Raw genomic sequence first — 23,432 nt, forward strand, 5'->3', positions numbered from 1 at the left:
AAAAAAAAAAAAAAAAAAAAAAAAAAAAAAAAAAGCCTAGGACCAGATGGCCTCACAGGTAAATTCTACCACCAAACATTTAAATTAAGAATTAATACCAATCCTCAAAATCTTTCAAAAAATTGAAAGGGACCATTTCCAAACTTATTTTATGAGCCCAGCATTACCCTGACACTAAAAACCAGACAAAGACGCCACAAGGAAAGACAACTATAGGCCAATATCTCTAATAAATATAGATGCAAAATTCCATAGAATGAAGGATAAAAATCACATGATTATGTCTCAACAGATACAGAAAATGCATTTGACAAGATTTATTCATTTTTGTGATAAAAACTCTCAACAAACTAGGATTAGAGGAAATGGCCTCAAAATAATAAAAACCATATACAAAAGTCCATAGCTAATGTTACACTCAATGGTAAAAAAACTGAAAGTTTTTCCTCTAAGATTAGAAAGAAAGCAAGGATACCCACTCCTTACATAGCACCCTAAGACCTAGTCAGTGTTAGGGCCCATTTAATGTTGAAACCTGTTTAACTATTAGGGCCTGCTTACCTAGAACGACTCCATATTGCCTAGGTAGCCATCTTGTTGTGTACATCCATGGACTTCATTCCGGGAATTAAACGCCCCAGCAGTTTTAAAAGCCCCAGCACGCCCCAGCAGTTCCAAACATCCCAGTAGTTCCTGGTATTGGTTCTGGGTATCGGTTCCGGGAGTAAATGCCCTAACAATAGAAGCCACGTACCTTGAGGTCTGTGGTTATGTTCTATAAAACCAGCCTGTGAGATCGGGACGGGGTCGCTCTCTTCGGAGGTGGCCCTGGCTGGTCAGTCTGACTTCTAATGCTTGGCATAGAATAAAGCTTTGCATAACTTTCACTTTGTCTCAGTCTCGTTCCTTAGATAACGGACCCCATCTGTCAGATCAATTAGGCCACAAAAATAAATGAAAAGCATCCAAATTGGAAAGGAAGAAGTAAAATTTTCCTTGCATGCAAACACGATTTCATTTTTTTTTTTTTTTTAAGATTTTATTTTGGGGGCACCTGGGTGGCTCAGTTGGTTAAACCACTAGGGTCCTGAGATAGAGCCCCACGTTGGGCTTCCTGCTCCACAGGGAGCCTGATTATCTCTCTCCCTCTGCCTGCCTCTCCCCCTCTTTGTTCACGTGCACTCTGTCAAATAAATAAATTAAATATTTAAATAAATAAATAAATAAATAAAATTTGGCCTATATATACAGTGGAATACTATTCAGTCTTAAGAGAAAGAAAGAAATTTTGCAATATGCTGCAACGTGGATGAATCCTATGAACATTATTCTAAGGGAAATAAGCTGGTCTTATAAGGACAAATATTACATGATTCTACTTACATGAAGTATCTAAAACAGTCAAATTCAAAGAACCAAAGAGTGAAATCGTGTTTGCTAGGGGCTGAGGGGGAGGGGGAAATGGGGAATGACTAACCAACAGGCATAAAGTTTTAGTCAAGCAAGATAAGTTCTAGAGCTCTGCTGTATGACATTGTGCCTATGGTCAACAATATTGTGTTGTACACTAAAATACTGAAGAGGGTAGATCTCATGTAAGGTGTTCTTACTACAGTAAGATCGATTTTAAAATATTATATAAATACAGAAAAGAAACCTCCCTATAACATAAATAGATTAGTATTCTAATTCCCTAATACTGTTAAGGTGGAAATTGAAGATACTGAATTACTTTAAACAGTGTGGAGAAAAAAACTTCCCAAAAGATATTTTCATAAAATTACTTGTTCTATCTTGGAACTTTTTAATCTTTTCCCATCAACATTACTCTCCTTTTATACACTCTCTTCACGTTGTGTATGTTACAGTGGTTCAAGATAGAAAATATATGTCAAGTAATTAGAGATCTAGGAAATGTTAAGCAAGTGAATAAATGAATGGATAAATTAGTGAACAGTCTTTCTGAAGAAGGAGTTTCAAGAAAGGTGTAGAAGAAGAGTTCATAAAAGCACTGAGGAGGAGGAGAGACGATACCAGGTTTGTGTAGATTTGCCCCTGAATACAAGCCTTAAAATTAATGTTAGGGGCTCCTGGGTGGCTCGGTTGGTTAAACATTAGACTCTAATGGTTTCAGTTCAGGTCATCACCTCAGGGCCATGGGATCCAGCCCACAAAGGGCTCTGTGCTCAGTGCAGAATGTTCTGGAAAGCCTCTCTCTTCCTTTCCCTCTGCCCCTACCCCTGCTCACACTCTCTAAATAAAAAATTTTTGAAAAAAAAAAAAAAAATCAATGTTAATATCTCTCATTCAATTAGTTGAGTTTATCTGCAACAAAATCCTCATAGAATGAATTATATTAACAGTCATCTCACCTAATCATGGATGTTCACAAATATTTGACCAAAAGATATTCATCCCTAAAAGGTTTATCACTTTTTATCCCCAAAAGATGTTCATCCCTAAAAGGTTTATTTATCCCAAAGAAAAAATACCCAATTTGCAGCACAGATGGACTCTGAGGGCATTATACTAAGTCAGACAGAGAAAGACAAATACCATGTGATCTCTCTGGTATAAAGAATCTACAAAACACTAAATTTATAGATACAGAGAAGAGATTGGTGGTTGCCAGAGGTGAGGAATGAGCATGGACAAAACAGGTGAAGGTGGTCCAAAGGTATAAACTTCCAGTTATAAAATAAATAAGTCCTGGGATGTATAAGGCATGGTGATTATAGTTAATAAAACTATATTGTACATTTGCAAGTTGCTAATAGAATATATCTTCAAAGTTCTCATTATAAAAGAAAGTCTAAAACTATGTTGTGATAGATGTTAACTTATGGGGTGATTATTTGCAATATACACATATATCTATTATTTTGTATTATATCTAATATAATCTTATATATCAATTATATCTCAATTTAAAATATACAGAAGCCGGGGCGCCTGGGTGGCCCAGTGGGTTAAGCCGCTGCCTTCGGCTCAGGTCATGATCTCAGGGTCCTGGGATCGAGCCCCACGTCGGGCTCTCTCCTCAGCGGGGAACCTGCTTCCCTTCCTCTCTCTCTGCCTGCCTTTCTGCCTACTTGTGATCTCTGTCTGTGAAATAAATAAATAAATAAATAATCTTTAAAAAATAAAATAAAATAAAATATACAGAAGTGGTTGAATAAGTAAATATGTATACCTATATATTAAATTAATATGCTGTCATTAAAATGAATTTTTAGAATATTTAATGACATAGATTTTTATCATATATTGTCAAGTTTTAAAAAACCTGTTTACCCAATATTATATACAGTATGATTCTGGTATTTTATGGTTTTTAATATTCACCTTTATATATCCAAAAGGATATTCACCAAAATTAAAATATTGACAGTGGCCAACTGAATTGTGACAGGCCTAGGGTACCTTATGTCTTCCTTTTCACCTATATTTTAAAAGATTTGCATAAATAATACCCATTATTACCTTTCTTAGGAAGAAAAAGGTTGTTAGGGTATTGAAATGTGGGCCCTTTCATATGCATTACCAAGCATAGTGTAATGTGCACCCTCTTTCCCATCCATATCCTTATAGAAAATCCTGAGTAAGCCAACCAAAGACTCTGGAGCAGAAGCTGAGAACAAGTTAAAAGCAGTGAATCACCAGAGTTGTGTTACTAAGGGTGATTCTCTCCTTCTAATTAAGTTTCCCATGTTTCTGAAATTGTCTGATTATGATGACAACATCAAGAACTCAATTCAATCAGACAAATGTTTAGAGAGCTCCTGTGGGTGCTCATTGTTGGGCCAGGCATCAGAGCAGGGTGGGCAGAGGGCAGGGTGTTAGAGAGTGGAGAAGAGAGATCTGAGGTTTAGTCTTTACATCAGGAGGTCTATGATTTTTCTGGGAAGACAAGACCAACATACAAAAAATAATTAGATGTAAGAAGCAAAAGATCACATAGCATTGTATGAAATATAATTTTATTATTTACAAGGACCTACTGGAGGGTAGCTTCATTACTTTAAAGTCACCATGTAGGGGCGCCTGGGTGGCACCATGTATGTGACAAAATCCTCTATTTGGGTTGTTACAGAAAGTAATGACCTGTTTTAACAAGTGCACAGTACAAGAGGCTCCGATTTCCACTGCAACCATAAAGGTCAGCATTGTTAATCCATCATAGCACTTTCTCCCACTGAGCTCTGCCTCAGAATCTTTCTTAACTGCAATTGCAACTGCAGTTGGCACTGGAAACGAAACAGTGTCCCTCTGAGTGTTGGCATTAAGTATTCTTGGAGGTCTAGGGGGGAAATGTTAGCTGGAGTTGAACCTTCACGGCACTTCGTTTTACCTCTTTAATGGAATTTCTGATACATAAATATGTGGTCCCTTTTGACAGGAATGCCCTTGTCATCATCAGTCCAGAGGAGAGATGGGGGTATGAGTGGTGAGCAGCGGACAGTGAAAAGTAATTAGCTTGAGAACATACTCTGGAGATAGTGAAAATGGGACTCAGCAACACACTGAATGTGGGGAATAAGGAAAAGAAATAAAGGATACCCCTGGTTGGGGGCCTAAGGAATTAGATGGATGATGCAATGGGATAGATAGGAAGAAGGAGGCTCAGCTTGCCCTAAGTCAGGAGTTCTAGCTCCAAATAGCTACTGGGCTTCCCAGGGGGCATGCTGAGCTCATAGAATAAATGAATGAATCCTCATGTTACAGTTACTCCTCCTACTACACATGAGACAAAAACCAGAAGCTCCTTGATGTTCCAGCTATATCGCACATAAACTTTACATTCTCAGTATTCCTTAGCATAATAACTAAACTCAGTGCCTATTAAATAAAGCTTGTTAAACTGAATTAAATTCAGCTGACTTGACATGCTCTGTAGGACTTTTGATGGACCACAAAAGGTTGGCATGAAACAGACAAGGATATTTTGAGTTAGAGAACAAAAGTACAACTCAAGGCCAGGGAAGGGGCTGGCCCACTTGGGGCGGGTGGTGGGGGTGGATACACAAGATATGGGGATATACCTGCTTAGCTGGGAGGGCCGTGCTGCAAGCTCATACCCAGTCAGCTGGTCCTGTCAGCTCCACCTTCAGATTCTTTCCAGAATTTGACCCCTTCTCATCACCTTCACCGCAGCTCCTTTGGTCCAAGTCACCATTATCTCTCTCACCTGGAGTATTATGCAACAGCCTTCCAACACATCTCTTGCTCCCACCTGTGCCCCTCTATGGATTATCATCAGCACAAGAGCCAGACCAATCTTTGTTTGCAGTAAAAGATGAGCCACCCCCCTGACCTACAAGGCCCTCATCTCCTCCCCATATACTCTTTGACCTCATCTTCTACTGCTTTCCCTCCCCCTCCCTCACTCCATTGCAGCCACACTGGCCTTACTATCCTTCCAACACACCAGACATGTCCCACATCAGGCCTTTGCACGGCCCACTCCCTCAACTATTCCAGGTCTTTACTAAATGTCATCTTCCCAGGGATGCTTTCCTTGGTCACTCCACTTTATAATGCAACCCCTTTCCCCATTTCTGCTCTCTGTCCCCTCTCCTGCTCTACTTTTTTCTCAGAGAAATTACCACCATCTAACATGCTGAATATTTTATTTTACTGATAAAAACTCCACAAGGAGGCATCTTGGTGGCTCAGTCAGTTAAGCATCAGACTCTTGATTAGGCTCCGGTAGTGACCTCCGGTGGTCACAGAATCAAGCCCCATGTCCTGCTCCGTGTTCAGGACAGAATCTGCTTGTTCTTCTCCCTCTACACCTCCTTCCATTCATTCTCTTTCTCTCTTTCTCTCAAATAAATAAATAAATAAAATCTTTAAAAAAAAAAAACTTCACTAGGGCAGGAACTTTGTCTTTGTTGGTCACTGCTGTATAATATCCTCAGTGCTTAGAATAGACATGTTAGATGCTCAGTGAATATTGGTTTAACTAAATGATCTATTAATTCTTGGGTTTCTGGACTACCTATAGCAAAAAAAAAAAAAAAAAAAAAAAAAGTCTAGAACCTAATCTGAGTCTGAGGATTCTAGGTTACAAGAGGGTAAGTGTCCAGGGTCTTATGGACTGACACACACACACACACATTTTCTGCCTTTTCCAAAGTTGAGGAGCACATAGCTAATTCTTGACATTTCTGTATATTATAAGCTGAATTGTGTGTCCCCTTCCCCCCCACCAAATTCATATGTTGAAATTCTAACCTCCCACTCCCTTACAGTGTAACTATATGCGGAGATTACGTCTTTAAACAAGAGATTAAGTTCAAAAGAACCTGCTACGGTAAAGTCCCACACCAATATGACTGGTGTCCCTATAAGAAGAGGAGATTTAGACACACAGGGAGTGCCAGGCATAAGTGCACACAGGAAAAAGACCAAATAATGACATGGCATGGCAAGAAGGCAGTCATCTGAAAGCAAGAAGGAAACAAATCTGTTTACCCTTGGTCTTGGACTTCCAGTTCTCAGAACTGTGAGAAATAAATTTCTGTCAAGTCACCCAATCTTTGGTGTTTTATTGTGGGAGTCCTAGCAAACCAATCCACTATTAATACCCCACAGCTTCACCAAATGGAAATCATCCTCACAGAAAGACTCAATCAAGTGTTGTTGTTACCACTCTCCTCACAGGAATACCTACAGGAATCGGAGCTTCCCACACATGCATGTTGGACTCACCAGATAGATTCTGTAAGGTAGGGAAGGAAGATAATGACATGGCAGTGGCCATGGTCCCAAGCAGGGTTGTGCTGTAGCTGTGTACTCTGCTTGCTCCCCTCAGTCCCCAGAGCAATAGGGCAGCAGCAAAGGACCACAGGACTTCTCAGCATTAGACAGAAAAGAGTAAGGTCCTCCACCAAAAGACAAATCGATTATTATTACTAAAAGATCAAAAGCTTGAATAATAACAGGAAGTGTAATACAAATAAAGGCCATGTGAAACATGGCACAGAGAAGGTAACATAATTGAGGCACCTGGCTGGCTCAGTCAGTTGAGCATGTGACTTTCTCTGTGTCTGTCTCTCTCTCTCCTTATTTATTTGAGAGAGACAGCGCATGCTCGGGTAGGGCAGAAGGAGAGAACCTTCAAACAGACTTCCGCTGAGCGTAGAACCCAGATGTGGGGCTTGAGCCCACCACCCATGAGATCATGACCTGAGCCGAAATCAAGAGTCAGACACTCAACTGACTGAGCCACCCAGGTGCCCTAGCATGTGACTCTTGATCTTGAGATTGTAAATTCAAGCCCCATGTTGGGTGTAAAGATTACTTTAAAATAACAGCTTTTGTTTCTTTTAAATAGAAGATAATATAATCAATGTGTGGTACATAGAAGCCGAAGGAAAGGAGAGACGTGGCAGCAGAGTGGACTAGCGAGGCTTTCTGGTGGGGGAGAGTTATACTGACCTTATAGGATGGAGAAATTTCAGAGATTAGTTGCAAGGGAATTCAGTACAATCCACACACAGGAAAAAACCATGAAGGTAAGATGGGTCACGAGCTAAATCTTGTTCTCACACCTGGCAATTACGCTAATTCCCTGGAAGTAAATTTCTATTAGCATTTGCCAGAATGTTTCTCAAGATAGTCAACACACACTCAAAAAATAAAATAAAATAAAATTGAAAGTCGGGGGATTAAATAGGTTTCTTTCTTACAGAACTTCTCAGAACTCAAAGTACATTTATAAATCTCCCCCAAGTATTACACCATCGATCCATTTTCCCAACAGAATCTCAAGGAGCTAGCATTTTTGGAAGCATCAAACCTTCCTGATATTACTAATGGGTAGAAAAGACCAGTCAACCCATGCTGAGCAAACCAGTGGAAAATACCAAATCAAAACTGCAGTCTAGCCCTGAAGCTGTGCTTTCAGACTGCAGACATTTGTAGAGAAATAGGGAGGAAAACCAAAAAACAGTGATAGAGCTAGTTAATAGCATTAGGGTATGACTGATCTCGTCAATACTGTTGTTTCTATGTGGCTACATGCTAAAAACAACCTACAACGACCCTTGTAAAATAGCTTTAAAATCACTTTCGGGGGCACCTGGGTGGCTCAGTCAGTTTAAGTGTCCGACCCTTAATTTTGGCTCAGGTCATTCATTATCTCAGGGTCATGAGATCAAGGCCTGCCTCAGCTCCATGCTGGCCATGGAGCCTGCTTGAGAGTCTCTCTCACTCTCTCCCATTGCCCCTCCACCCCCACTTTCTTTAAATAAATAGGTAAAACTTATAAAATCACTTTCATTTTACAGACAAAAAAACTGGGACACAGAGAGGCTAAGTACTTTCTGCTCAAGGTCACACAGCTAGTAACTGACAGAACCAGGCTAACATCCTATTAGAGAGGTGTTTCCCAGGCTCCTCAAAAGTCACAGCCTCAAACACTTATGAAGCGCCTGTTATATGCCCACTGCTGTGCTGAAGGGAAAAAAAAAAGGACACATACCAGAGCAATAATCAATTCCAAAAGGCAGCTAGGACTGGTCCACCTTCTCAAGAAGAACCAGTAAGTCTTGGGGCTAAGGCAAAAGCTCAGAAGCAAAGAGTTCTGCCAAAACTGGGAAGAATCTGACACTGGGCTCAAGGTGGAGAGAGCGGATGACAGGGAACAGGAGAAGCCCTTGGAGGGGAAGTACAGCACAGTTTAGAGACTTGTGAGGTCTGTGAAGGATCGAGAAAATCCACACAGAACAGCAACCAGCCATCACCTTTGCTGCCCGCAGCAGCAACTGGAACACACTGTCATTTCCTGAGTTCCCCCCAACAGCAGTGCGAAGCTCTTGGGAAAACCTACCCTGAACCGCTTGCTGCTGTTTTACTTACCACAATAGGTATACCAAACAGAGAGATCAGAGGAGTTGCAGACCCAGCGTTGCTCCCCAGGTTCAGCGAATATGGAAGAAAACAGAGTGGAAAAAACCATAAATGAGAACATGATTCAGTATCTCCAAAACTTTACAAATACAAGGGGGATCAGCAACTAATCATCGGACTCTTCCCTTTCAGTAAGCAGAAAAGGTTTAACTTAGTCATCGGTCACATGATTTCTGAGTTCCTGAGTTTCCTCTTTTGAGTGTATGTGTTTAATATTCAAGCACTTCCGGCAAAGGGAGAAAGGAAAATGATTTAGAATATACTCTTTGAGAACACATAATGCAAATGAGAACACAGAGCTTACGAAACAAGGTACTTCCTGGTCAATAGTAACAAAACCAGTCTGTAGGTCTCCTTTAGAATCCCTAAAAAGAGACAGCCACTCCTTTTCCATCTGTGTTGCTATTTTTTTTTTACAATTTTTTTTTATACAATTTTTTGTACCACAATTTCTCATGGCCCAGGGAGCTGGACCTATAGATCTGAACTGAATAGTCTGATGCAAATTATTTCTGTTCTACAACAGGTACAGCCACAAGGCTGAGCCAGACTAGATGAGACCGCTGACATGGGATATTAGCTATAGTTCTGCATTTTGGGTGGGGACCACACCAGGCTTCAGAATGCACTTACTTAAGCAAAGTACAGCTCCAGGGAATATTTTGGGCCCTGATAATGAAATGGTCATTATTGTGATGTAACATGTATTTCAAAATTCTCCCTGTTCTATAAAAATAGCTCATTGTTTAGATACTTAGCTACATAAAATCCTTTGTAGGACATAGTTTGGGATTAGTAGACAAAAATAAAAATAGCATGGAGTCAGGGCCTAAAAGTCTACAGGTTCAGAGGAAAATAATCATATGCTGGTAAAAGTTTCCACTAAAGAACTATGCTACTTTCTCATTTTTAGAAAGGCAAAAATCTGAGGGAAGATGGGAAATGGAAGTTGTTACTGGATACTGAGCTTCAGGATTGGAAGATGAGAAGTTCTAGAGATATGTTGCACATCAGTGTAACTATAGTTAACACTACTGAACTTGTGCTTTAAATTGGTTAAGATGGTGAATTTTATATTTTATTTTTTACTACATTAAAAAGTGGGGGAAAAAAAGAAGAAGAAGAAAAACCTACAAATGACCCTAGTGGTCTCGAAAATACCATTTCCCACTAAAAGGAACAAAGACTCTGAAGAGATTGCTAATTCCAGATATAGGGCAGGAAATGTACAAGATGGAGCCCGGAACATCTTAACATATTAGATAATCATTATGAAGACAGACCACACTGACCAAAGATAGGTTTCCTACTGCTGCTGTAATGACTAACTACTGACTTGGTGGCTTAAAACAACACAAATGTATTCTCTTACAGTTCTGGGGGTCAGAAGTCTGAAATTAGTTTCACTGGGCCAAGGTCAAGGTGTCAGCAGAGCTGGTTCCTTCTGGAGACTGGCGAAACAGCCTGTTTCCTTACTTTCTCATCTTGGAGAGCTGCAACTCATGTATTCCTCCATCTTCAAAGTTTAGCACTCCCATCTCTGCTTCCATCTTCACATCACCTCCTCTGACCTCCTGCTTCCTTCTTATAAGAACCCTGTGATTATACTAGAACCATTTGGATAATCCAGGGTAATCTCCCCAAGATCTATCTATAAAATCCCTTTTGCCATATAATGTAATATTCAGTTTCCAGACATGAACATCTTGGGGGACCATTATTCAACCTACCTATAGACTATACAAACATTAAGATAGTAACTACAATGAACTGAAATACACCAAATGTATTTAAAACTAAGAACTCATAATTTTTTAAAAGATTTTACTTATTTGAGAGAAAGAGAGAGAGCAAGCATGAGCAGAGGGAAGGGACAGAGGGAGAAGAGAGAGAGAATCTCCAGCAGACCCTGCACTGAATGCAGAGCCCAACGTGGGGCTTGATCTCACAATGCTGAGATCAGAAACTGAGCCGAAAACCAAGAGTCAGATGCTCAACCAACTGAGCCACCCAGGTGCCCTGAGCTCATAATTTTTTAAAAGTATAATTAATCATTAGATGATGCTAGGAAGTCAACTCTTTTGAAAACTGATAAACAAAGGGAAAGAATCAAACATTTGTCCCGATTTAATGAAACTGAAATACTGGTAACCAGAGAGTAGATTTGGGACAATTTTCCCTTGCTTCCTTTTATTCTTTTCTCTGTTTTTAGAAGTATTCAGCTAATATATTAAAAAAGGAAAAATATAATATAACCATTTTGCAACACCTAATGAATTATTGAGCTTGGGCACCGAGCATCAATGGTTGCTAGCTTCACGAAGAGTGAGAGACAGAAAGGATTTGTGAACTTCCTGATGAATGAACACTGGGGTAGCCCACTTCCAAGATGGCTCCCAATGATCCTTCTTAGTATTCAAATCCCTGTGTAATCTCCTCCACCAATGAATGAAGCTGATTCTGTAACTAATAAAATATTGCATAATAAAAGTGTGCAACTTTCAAGGTAGATCATACACATCCTTGCAGCTTCCACTCTACTCTTCTGGATCAGTTGCTCTGGGGGCAGCAAGTAGCCCTAAAGAGAGAACCATGTGGTGAGAAACTGAGGCCTCCTACCAAAAGCCAGCACCAATTTGTCAGTCATGCGAGTGAGCCACCTTGGAAACAATCCCTCCTGCCCCAGTTCACCCTTCAGATGACAGCAGCACCAGCTAAGAGCTTGACTCCAACCCCACGACAGAACCTGAGCCAGAAGCATGCAACTAAGCCAATCTCAGATACTGGACCAACAGGCACCATGCAGTATTACATTTTAAGCCTCCAGTTTTTGAGACACCTAGGTGGCTCAGACAGTTGAGCATCCAGCTCTAGATTTTGGCTCATGATCTCAGGGTCCTAGGATCCAGCCCCGCCTCAGGCTCCCTGCTCAGTGGGGAGTTTGCATCTCTGCCTCTCCCTCTGCTCCTCCCCCTGCTCGCTCACACACACACTCTCTTAAATAAGAAGTCTTAAAAATTAAAAAAAAAAAACAAAAACAAACTCTAAATTTGGAGGGTAATTTGTTAATGCAACAATAGTTAATAAAAGCAACATTATCGGGCACCTGGGTGGCTCAGTGGGTTAAGCCTCTGCCTTCAACTCAGGTCATGATCTCAGGGTCCTGGGATGGAGCCCGCATGAGGCTCTCTGCTCAGTAGGGAGCCTGCTTCCCCCTCTCCCTCTGCCTGCCTCTCTGCTTATTTGAGATCTCTCTCTCTCTGTGCCAAATAAATTTTTTAAAAAAATCTTTTAAAAAAAAAGCAACATCATCTATGAATTATCCAAAATAATCAAATCTCGATATGATGAAGTCTCAAGTCCTACTACCAATTTATAGGAGATACAGAAGACAGAGAAACATGTTAATCTACACCTCAGGGATACAATCAGAAAATCTAGACCACGAAAAGATGTAAAGGACGAAGAACACCGCTTCTTAACAGGTAATTTACAAGGGAGAAAAAAACAAAGTGAAAGAAATGGAGGGGTCCATAGATTAGATGAGTCTTGAAAGACATTTAATAAATTGGTGTGAATAAGGCATGAACTTTACTAAGATCTTAATCCAAACAAAATGTGGAGAGGAAATTGGCATTTGAACAAACTGGATATTTGATAACTTTGGGGAGAAGGGAGTGACTTGGAAAGAGGGGAGTGATTTGGGTATTATAATGGTATTATAATTTTTACATCTTTATGTAAATATTTTAGAGTTAAAAAATATTCAAGAAAGAGATGTTACAGTGACTGGGTTTTGCTTCCAAATAAAAGTAGAGGGCAAGTGGTTGGGATATAAGTCAAACAACATTGACAACAAATTGGTAAATGTTGAATCTGAGTGACAGTTATGTTGATTCATTATACTCTTCTAACTTTTGAATGATTGAAATTCTCAACGAAAGGGAAGTCAACAACAAAATTACCTGAAAAAATCAGAATACCATCTCTAAAATATGTCCAAGCTAAGGCTATCATTGAGACCTAATGGCCACTTTGTTACTTTTGCTTCTAAAATTATTATTTCAGAATAATGAAACTAATGTTTAGAAAAGGGATTACAAGACATTTTATTATCAACAGGCATATTACCTGATACAACCCCAATGTTAAGCCAGGATCACCCTGCCTTTTGAGACTCAAAACCCAACTCAATGCCCTTCCTCACCTCCCCAACCTCTCCAAGATTTTAGTGGGACTCCTCACCTCCCCAACCTCTCCAAGATTTTACTCCACCTGTGGTGAATGTAGTAAAGTGGATAGAGAGGTGTGTGTAAATTTTTCCTCCTCACCTTGGCCTGAATTGTTTCTGATTATTTCAGTGATGAATCATATTCTACACATACTGTTCCTTTTCTTCTTCTTGGTGTGGCTCCAGACCATGCACTTGAGAAGTCATCTTTCTCACTATTTTAAGTTTTTTCTTTTCCCTGAACAACCAAGTTGTCTTCTGAATTATTCTGATTCTAATACAAACAGGTTTTTCACTCCACTCCACAGGTGACAGAATGGTTATAAGGATACAGGACACTTAAAGAGATACGGTACACTCAGAACAAGTTATGAAGAAACTGGAGAAAACATTAAGATATTAGTAATGCTGTTTTTTCTTCTAGGAATGGAATTGGTTTTTTTTTTTCTTGCCTCTACTAATATTTGATCAACATTTGATCATGGAAAATTTTATAGTAAGATACATTAACTGCCAAGATAGCAACAAGTATGTATCTGGGTGACAGGACAGAGGAACAGGCAGGCAGAGGCCCAAACAGAAGATGGGACGGCACCAGCTTGTTCATCTTTCTGAGACCTAGAGTCTGCCTTCTGCTAGATCACAAGCTGGCTGATCCTACAAGAGGGCAGGCTCTAGACCTCAGAAAGGGAAGTACTTTTCTATGTTATGCTGTCTCCTATAAGCTTCTAGCAGCTGCAGACCTGAAATTTGTCTATGAACATATGAGGTTTCTGGTGCTTCCCCATCAACCTTCCTCATACACAGGTAAGCCATTAAGATTAGGTTTACCATCATGACAGACAATAGGAGACATTAGGCAGCTCCACAGAGATTGGGTATTTTGTTCTTTTTTCTTTCAAGCTTTTGAGATGGAGAGAGAGAGAGAGAGAGAGAGAAAATGAGCAGGAGGTAGGGCAAAGGGAGAGGGAGAAGCAGGCTCCCCTCTGAGCAGGGAGCCTGACACGGATCTCAATCCCTAGGGCCCTGGGATCATGACCTGACCTGAAAGCAGAGGCTTAATCAACTGAGCCACCCAGGCACCCCTGGGTGTTTTGTTCTTAACTATGACTTTGACAACTAGCACAGTATCTGGCACACACTGGGCACTTAGTAAGTTATCTACTGATCTAAGAGCATGACTTAGGGCCTTTTGCTCCTTGCTGAAAATCCATCACAAGAACCAATTTTCATTTTACAGTTTTAAAAATCTGAAAATGCCAATACTTTATAAAATTAGCATACAGGTTGTGACTTTATAAAAGCTACTGTACATCTATTTAGTACCTATGATTTTCCAACTCTGACAGGATACACCAAAGGAGAAGTGTGCCACCAAAGACATTACTACTTGGGTCACCATTTCTCCTGTAGCTACCATACTCAACTGGACACAGATTCCTATTATGGGCAACTACGCCTGAAAAGATAAACAAAAACCTGTGCTAGAATCAAAGGGAAAATAACACTGCTTCCCGTAATTTTAAAATTTTTAAAAATAGTTTTTAATGCATACGAAATTAGTATCTATACACCTAGAAAAATCCAAACGTAAAGGAAAAAGAACTCTCCCATTTGCGTCTGACACCCATCCCCGGCCTAGAGACAACATTATATAAAAGTATCTATGCAGGGGCGCCTGGGTGGCTCAGTGGGTTAAGCCTCTGCCTTCGGCTCAGGTATGATCTCAGGGTCCTGGGACCGAGCCCCGCATTGGGCTCTCTGCTCAGCGGGGAGCCTGCTTCCCCCTTTCTCTCTCTGCCTCTCTGCCTGCTTGTGATCTCTGTCAAGTAAATAAATAAAATCTTTAAAAAAAAATTATCCATGCATACGCCAGCATGAAAATGTATTTTCACTTTTTTAAAAACACAAGTGGTAGAATATTACATGATTCATTTTTCAAACATAGCATAATTATTATATAGGAATATAATTCCATAAAAATTAAAAGTGGTTTGATACAGTTTCAAATTATTTTCAATCAATCACTAACAGAAAACAAAAGTAAAGGCAATTTTATTAATATACATTGGAACATAAATCACATTTAAGCACAAATGTAAAAAACAATAGACTCATTTCTCATCTTTAACCTGTTTCTTCTCACTGTCTTCTTCCATATCAAAAGTAAATGGTTTGTCATAACCCATTAGATGGTTATAATCTTCAGGGTTTGGAAAGAGCCTTGGATTAACTAACAGCGATTTCGTTTTAGCATAAAATGTGGTAAACACATGTGTGCTGTCTGGAATCTTCACGTCGTTCTGGTGAAACACGGTACTCGTTTCTAAAAGCACAACATTGTAAGTAATGGCTTTGTAAGTGTCTGTTGTAGCTTCATGGTACAACCGAACAACATAGCCTTTTGTAATAAAGTGAAGCAGTGCTGGAGTGATCACTGTAAAGCTTCCTATGATGCCATAAAATAATATTTGCAAAGGCAGACTTCCAAATATAATATTGTTTTGTGCAAAAATGTATGGTAGTAATGCAAGGCTGATGACACTTGTAGAATAAGAGAAACATTTCACACCTAAACAGGAAAAAAAAAGGGATAACATTAATATTTATAGATTTTATAAAAGCATCAATCAATCCAGTTTAATTCTTCTACCTTTCTTCTTATATCATCAAAACAACAAAATCAAAACACATATATAATGATTATTATTTTCCAAGCTGTTTTAAGTACTTTACATATTTTATGTATTTTATTCATGACATCTTCAAAAAGGCACTATGAAACAGATGTGTAATTATCATCCTCACTCCCATTTACAACATGAGAAAAACAAAGCACTTGCTCCAGGTCACAAAGCGACCTAGAAGCAGGCAGTATTGGGATTCAAACGCAGGCAATTTGACTCTAGTGTTCAGGCCTTTCGCCAATACACTACACTGCCTCTCCAGGTAGGAAACTTGCTTTAGGGTTAACTGGCCTCCACCTCAGTTCCCCAGTAAAAATTTAATACTACTCAAAGATCCTTATGAATACTATAAACGTTAATTCAGTTGGCAGACTATTAAATAAAACTCTCTATTAACAAGCACTTCCACATACCTAACATTAAATGTTTAAATAAATATGAGACTAACATTATTAGACTAAGTGCCCAGGATTAAAACAGCAAATTACCAAAAATCATACCACCAGTGGTTAGTAAATATGTGGGAAATGAACATATTCAACTTCTTTACCAAGAAAAGACATTCAAATTAAAATAGTGGGATATTTTTTACCTGTCATATTAAAAAGATTAAAAATCAATGACTTCTGAAATGCATATTTAAAAATGGTTAAAATAGGGCGCCTGGGTGGCTCAGTGGGTTAAAGCCTCTGCCTCCGGCTCAGGTCATGATCCCGGGGTCCTGGGATCGAGCCCCACATTGGGCTCTCTGCTCAGCGGGGAGCCTGCTTCCCTTCCTCTCTCTCTGCCTGCCTCTCTGCCTACTTGTAATCTCTGTCTGTCAAATAAATAAATAAAATCCTTTAAATAAATAAATAAATAAATAAAAATGGTTAAAATGATCAATTTTATGTTATGTATATTTTACCACACTAAATAAAAGACTTAAAATGTAAATTTCTTAGTTTGATTGTATAATTTTAACATGATCCCAACAAAAACACCATCTGTTTACAAAACAGACAAGTTGAGATCCTAGACAAGTTGATTATAAAGTTAATTTGGGAAAACAAAAAAAGAAAAGAAAGGTGGGGGAGGAATTAGATACCAAAACTAAGACTATAATTAAAATGGTGTGGTGCTGGTGCACAAATAAATAGATCAATAGAACAAAATAGGAAATCCAGAAATAAACCTAACTGCATATGAAAATGTAGTATAAAGATATAGTCTCGGGGCACCTGGATGGTTCAGTCAGTTCAGTGTCTGAATCTTGATTTCGGCTCAGGTCACAGTATCAGGGTGGTAAGACTGAGCCCGGCACAGGGCTCTGTGCTCAGCTTGGAGTCTGTCTGTCCCTCTCCTTCGACTCCTCCACAGGCACTTTCTCTAATAAATAAATAAAACCTTGAAAAAAAAAAATCTCAAATATGTGGGCCAAAGTGGTGTTGGACAACTGGATAGTTAAATAGAAAAAAATAAAATTCAATCCATCCCTTATAGCATCTACTAGGAAAATTCCAAATAATTCTGAGGTTTAAATGTAAAAAATAAAATCAGATATATAAGAAAACATCCATGAAGTCCTTTATAATCTGAGAATGGGAAAACTTTTCTAATTATGATTCAAGGAGTGCCTGGGTGGCTCAGTTGTTAACCATCTGCTTTCTGCTCAGGTCATGATCCCAGGGTCCTGGAATCGAGCCCTACATCAGGCTCCTTGCTCAGCAGAAAGCCTGCTTCTCCCTCTCCCACTCCCCCTGCTTGTGTCCCCTCTCTCGCTGTGTCTCTCTGTGTCAAATAAATAAATAAAAATCTTAAAAAAAAAATTATGACTCAAAACACAGACGCAATCCAGGAGAAAGACAGGTAAATCTGATTACATTATAAATGTACATGGACATAAACAAAGTAGAGACAAATGAGAAAAATATCTGCAACCTCTATCGCAGAGGATTAATATCCCCAACATACAGAAGGTTTCTAGTATATAAGAAAAAGATTAAAGCCCTATCCACACACATGCAAGAAATATAAGCAGACAGCTCACTGAACCAAAAATGCACATGGCCTTTCAACAGATGAAATGTTAATACACTTCGATCCTAAGTACGTGAAATTAAAAGCACAGTGAGGTATTTTTCCCCAAAACTGCCAAAAACCAGAAGTCTGACAACATACTCTGACAACACTCTTCTTCGTTGCTATTGGTTGAAGGCTTAATAATCTTATTAGTAATTTAAAACTAATTCCTTCCTTCCTCCCACAGGTAGTTGCTATGACACTAGTACACACACAATACAACATGAATACAATGGGGACCAAGATGCCTCCTATATAAAAGCCTCCTTACCCCTTCCAACTACCTCTTTTTTCCTCCATGACTTTGTCACACTATGTAGGGCTGAACAGGGTACCCCAAAATTCATGTCCACCCAGAACCTCCAAATGTGACTTCATTTGGAAATAGGGTCTATGCAGATAATAAAAAATGAGATGAGATCATCCTGGAATAGGGTGGGCCATAAATCCAATGAGAATACCCTTGTAAGGACAGAACAGGGCAGACAGAGAGAGAGCTGTCTGAATTAGGAAGCAAAAATTGGAATTATGCAGTTATGCATCCATAAGCCAAGGAACACAAAGGACTGCTGGGAGCCACCAGAAGCTGGAAGAGGCAAGGAATTCTTCCCTAGAGCCTTCAGAGACAGCATGGCCTTTATCAACACCCTGATTTCAGAATTTTAGCTTTCAGAACTGTGGGAACAAATCCGTTACTTTAAGTCACCAAGTTTGTGGTAATGTATTACAAGAGCCCAAAGAAACTAATACACACGTACACTTTATTTTGCCTGGACTGAAGTACTTACTAGTTCCTAAACATATTCTGGGCTCTCCCATCTTCATGTCTTTGCTCATACTACTTCCATGCCTAAGAGGCCCTTTTTACACACCTCTTGATATTCAAGTTCTACTCATCCTACAGTAAGACTACTATGACATCAGTAATTATTTATTGATGAATTAGCAAGAACTACCAACTAAAAGACCCTTCAAATGTCTTTAAACGAGGGGTGCCTGGGTGGCTCAGTCATTAAGCATCTGCCTTCAGCTCAGGTCTTGATCTCAGGTCCTGGGATCAAGTCTCGCATTGGGCTCCCTGCTCAGAGGGGAGCCTGCTTCTCCCCTTGCTTGTACTCTCTCTCTCTCTCTCTCTCTCAAACTCCGTCAAATAAATAAAATCTTTAAAAAAAAAAAAAAAAGGTCTTTAAATGAGGCTCCATTTGGCAGTTTAAAGAATCTTCAAGAATGGAACCTCTATCCTAATGTCTCTTACTCAGTTTTACATAGAAAAATTGTTTCTCCCTCAGTTTCTACATAGAAAAAAATAGCAATCTCTGAAAAGGATATAGAGTGAGTTTCTATTATCATAACATTGAAAGAACTCAAACATTAAATTCCTATACAAGTTATAATTCTAGAACTTTAAATACCATGGATAGCTACGCTCCTCTATAAACATAACATCCTACCCACACCAAAACTAATCCCTATTTATATTCTCTTCTTTACAGAATGGAGTTAAATGGAAATAGGAAATAAATTAAAAAGCCTTCCCTGAATTTGAAGGAACCATGTCTGTTCAGAAGGAAGGATATCATGGGTATCACTGTTAACACCTCTCAATAGTATAAATCCAGGTATCCCAGGCCAGAGATATGACATGACACAGGCTCAATGGCCTACTCATGTACTGATTCCAGAAGAAATTTCTAATTACCCAAAATGGATTTTTCAGTAACTTCAGAACTCCTCTCAATAGTGATTATAATCAGGGGCGCCTGGGTGACTCAGTGGGTTAAAGCCTCCACCCTGGGCTCGGGTCATGATCCCAGGGTCCTGGGATTGAGCCCCGCATTGGGCTCTCTGCTCAGTAGGAAGCCTGCTTCCTCCTCTCTCTCTCTCTCTGCCTGCCTCTCTGCCTACTTGTGATCTCTGTCAAATAAAATAAATAAAATCTTCTTAAAAAACAGTGATTATAATCAGTTTTTTTTTTTAAGATTTTATTTATTTATTTGACAGATAGAGATCACAAGTAGGGAGAGAGGCAGGCAGAGAGAGAGGGAGAAGTAGGCTCCCTGCTGAGCAGAGAGCCCGATGCGGGGCTTGATCCCAGGACCCTGGGATCATGACCTGAGCCAAAGGCAGAGGCTTTTACCCACTGAGCCACCCAGGCGCCCCAATTATAATCAGTTCTTAATGCCAAAGTTATAAATAGCTAAAACTGTATTCCAAACAGTCTACTTTGATACCACACATTTTAGAACAGATTTCCAGAGTACATTTTAGATGGTGAGTGACACCAGCATAATCAAAAACAGGAATGCAACTGCAGTGCTGAAATCTTGTGGCTGACTTGGCTTTAAAGTAATCCTTCGGATATTCACATTATACTTTAAGATTACTGAAATGAAATACAACCTCAGGAACTTGAACAAAACACATACCCAAGTTCTTCTGACCTCCCTAATAAATTATTCCAGACTAAATACCAAATTAAGAGCTAAGGAAAGAGTTTTAAATTTGTAGCTATTTAATACATTGTCTTGGGCGCTGGGGTGGCTCAGTTGGTTAAGCATCTGCCTTCAGCTAGGGTAATGATCCCGGGGTCCTGGCATAGAGCCTGGCACAGGCAGTGGGTTTGCTGCTCAGCAGGGGGTCTGCTTCTCTCCCTCCCTCTGTACTCCCTCTCTCAAGCAAATAAATAAAATCTTTAATAATAATAATAATAGACTGTCTTTGTCTTCTCCAGTACTCTATACCACCTAGAAAAGGCACTAAATAAAGATGTTTCTTGAAAATGCTAAGGTGACCTCAAAAAATGTAAAAGAAATATATTTTTTAATTATAAAAGTATTATATGCTTATATTAACTGCCAAATTTAAAAATATATAAAGTAAATATGTACCCTCCCAAAATAACTACTCTTAGGGGGTATACTTCCATATTTTTTTTCTCTCCATATTCAAACATTACACAAATATACATTTCTTGTTCTATTTTGTTGTTAAACATCTTGGGAAGTGACCAAAGGATGGATGCTTTATTTAGTACCCAGCCATAAGATCACAAAGTCATAACAGTCTTAAAAATCTGTTTACACTCTCCTAAAAATGCAAAGGTCTCAATACACCACAAGAAAAAATATATAACCTAATTTTTCCTCATATCTTGCAATTAAGAGATGTTAAAATAAGAAATAACATATCCCAAGAACAGGGGTAAAAAAGGAAATTACCCTCATTTTTGATTACCCACCAAATACTGTTCGTGCCAGATTCCCAGTATAAATCAGCCTTCCATCTTCTGATTTTTCAAGCTGTGTATGTAAGCATCGAATGCATCCTTCCCAACAAAGAGGTACCTATTGAAACAGAGACCATTATAATGTGAGTACATAACAAAGTGCATTTTAGACCAACTTTTAATTTATGTTTTTTTAAATTATAATGAAGAGTAAAAGAGAACTTGTCACATAAGGTGATTTAAGGAATACCCCCAAATAATCTACAGAGCTGAAGAAATCAAACTAGAAAAATAGCTGTCCTTAACTCCAGTCACAGTCACCTGCTGAGTTAGAGTTTGAAAACCTAGGTCTGCATCCCAGCTCAAGGCTTTTTTGATAAGCGTGGACTTGAACAAGTACAAAATTTAGGTGGAATAACTTCTTCATCCTGCGGCTAAGGAAAACATCACTCTTGCTCCATTGTCAAAATCTTAAACGCATTGGCTTTTCAAAAAAATGTTAATATAAATAAAATACTGCAAATGCAAACTGTTTCAAGTCCAGACCATTTTTAAGATCTCTAAAATGTTTATACTATAGCTAGTATTTGAAAAGAAAGAGTAACGCTCCCTGATCATTGCATCCCTTCCTCTTAAGAAAATATTTCTCTTGAAATCTTCATCAAATTTCACAGGAACAAGAGGTCCCCGAACGTCTAAAAATGAATTTCACAGCACACACCCTTCAAAATGCAAAAGGTATACCTAATCCCTTTATGCTGAAATGTAATTAGATTCCAATTCCCATGTTAGACATTTCTTCCAAGTTTCAACCATGTTTGCTAATTCTGATATTTTACAGAGCAAGACTAGGAGACAATTTACTTAGATTAAAATGTGAAGATTAACGTCTCCATCCCCTTTTCCAGGGAGAAAAAGAATTCCTTAAAATAGCCTCATCTAATAGAAAATAGAACAAACTTAAAAGTCAGTTTGAGTTCTTTTAGTTCGGTCACCAGGTGGGGCATCTAATTTCCTTGCAAATTAACCCTTCCGAGCTTCCGCTCAGAGGTAGAAGACAAAATAGCTGAGAGTCATCAGAAACCCGCTGGGTTTGCAACGAGCTGTGAATGACTTGGAACCGCCCAGAAAATGACTACTTTCGAACGGACACTCCTAGACTCGTGGGTGCCGTAAACGCCGGGACCCCTGGCCTGAGGCCGAGGCCGAGGAAGGCAGCCTCTGCGCGCCCCGCAGAGGGCTCCTTCCGCACCAGAGTCCCCGGGCCCGACGCTCCCTCCACCCCCGACCCTCACTGAGTCCGCAAGCCTTCCGAAGGCCGACCTGCGTTCGCACCCGCCGCCCGAGAAACTGCGAAGCTCCCCGCAGCCCCGCGCTTCCGAAGCCAACCAGCCCCGAGGAGCCGCTACAGGGGGCCACCCGCGAGGCGGCCGCCCTAAAGCCTCGAAGAGCGGCGGCCGCCGACGGCACCGTCCTCTTCCCGCCAAGCCGAAGTCCGGCCTCCCACGAGCTGCCCAGCGCCAGAAGCAACATTCCGCGTGTAAGAAGGGGCGGCACGCGGCACTACGGCAAAACAGGAAACCCTGAGGCCCAGTTCCCCATCCGACCGCAGCTGGAACCTGCCGCGCATGCCCCGCCCCTAGAGGCCCGCTGGGGCGGATTAGCCGCACGCGCGTGCGCAGAATACGTAGCCCGCCTGCAACCTTCCCCGCCACACGCGTTCCCTGCGGGCGGAACTCAGCACCGCACGGCCGCCTCTAGTTGCAGCGACGCGCAAACGCCCAGCCTGCGCGCGGCTTTCCTTTCCCAGATTTGAGCGCTCTTGTAGAGAATGTGGAGGGACAGAGGAGAGCCCTAAGCAAAAAGACAAAGCCTGGAAGCCCGGGTTAAGTGTTTTATTCTCGTGGGCGTCATTTTCTAGGCCCCCCAAATCTATTTTCTTTCTGGAAAAATGACTCTAGCCTATTACACAGAGTAATAATACTTTATGCGACTTGGACAAAAATGAATGGTAATTTAATCCAACCGTTGGGTAGAAAATAAATGGAGCTTGTTCATGTGATGCTGATACTTGACAGATTTGTCTTCTGGAATCCTTCACACCAATATACACGTTTGTTCATTACTTGTTAAACAGGTATTGAGAGCCTATTGCCAAGACTAAGGAGCAGGGGATATAAAGATACTGCATAAAAGCGGGAATCCACTGTACTAACACAATGGAGGAAACACCTAAAAATAAGCTCTAACATAATGCTGCAATATCATTAAATTAAATGCCAACTTAAAATTCTTAAGAAGCCCAAAAAAT

General features: G+C 40.0%; 2 protein-coding genes across 4 annotated transcripts in view; both read right to left on the reverse strand.

The window, feature by feature from the left end:
- The window catches only part of LOC111156835 (lymphocyte antigen 96), a 38,652-nt gene extending 29,312 nt beyond the window's left edge, over nt 1–9,340 (reverse strand). Inside the window, exon 1 of one of the 3 annotated variants that reach the window (XM_022517933.1) lies at nt 8,866–9,247. In XM_022517933.1, the coding sequence (XP_022373641.1) occupies nt 8,866–8,977 (112 nt within the window). In that variant the 5' untranslated portion in view covers nt 8,978–9,247. Of the gene's footprint in view, nt 1–8,865 lie in introns of all 3 variants that reach the window. The other 2 variants (XM_022517932.1, XM_022517934.1) reach the window with 2 other exon arrangements.
- Nucleotides 9,341–15,184: 5,844 nt separating this feature from the next.
- LOC111156804 (transmembrane protein 70) lies at nt 15,185–22,757 on the reverse strand. Its single transcript, XM_022517873.1, has 3 exons — nt 22,445–22,757; nt 21,134–21,239; nt 15,185–15,719 (listed from the first exon to the last, which is right to left on the reverse strand). The coding sequence occupies exons 1-3, from the start codon at nt 22,652–22,654 to the stop codon at nt 15,262–15,264; spliced, it is 774 nt and encodes a 257-aa protein (XP_022373581.1). The 5' UTR covers nt 22,655–22,757; the 3' UTR covers nt 15,185–15,261.
- Nucleotides 22,758–23,432: the final 675 nt, after the last annotated feature.

This window comes from Enhydra lutris, unplaced genomic scaffold (genome assembly GCF_002288905.1).
Source record: "Enhydra lutris kenyoni isolate GAN:26980312 unplaced genomic scaffold, ASM228890v2 scaffoldscaffold49, whole genome shotgun sequence".
Taxonomy (NCBI): Eukaryota; Metazoa; Chordata; class Mammalia; order Carnivora; family Mustelidae; genus Enhydra; species Enhydra lutris.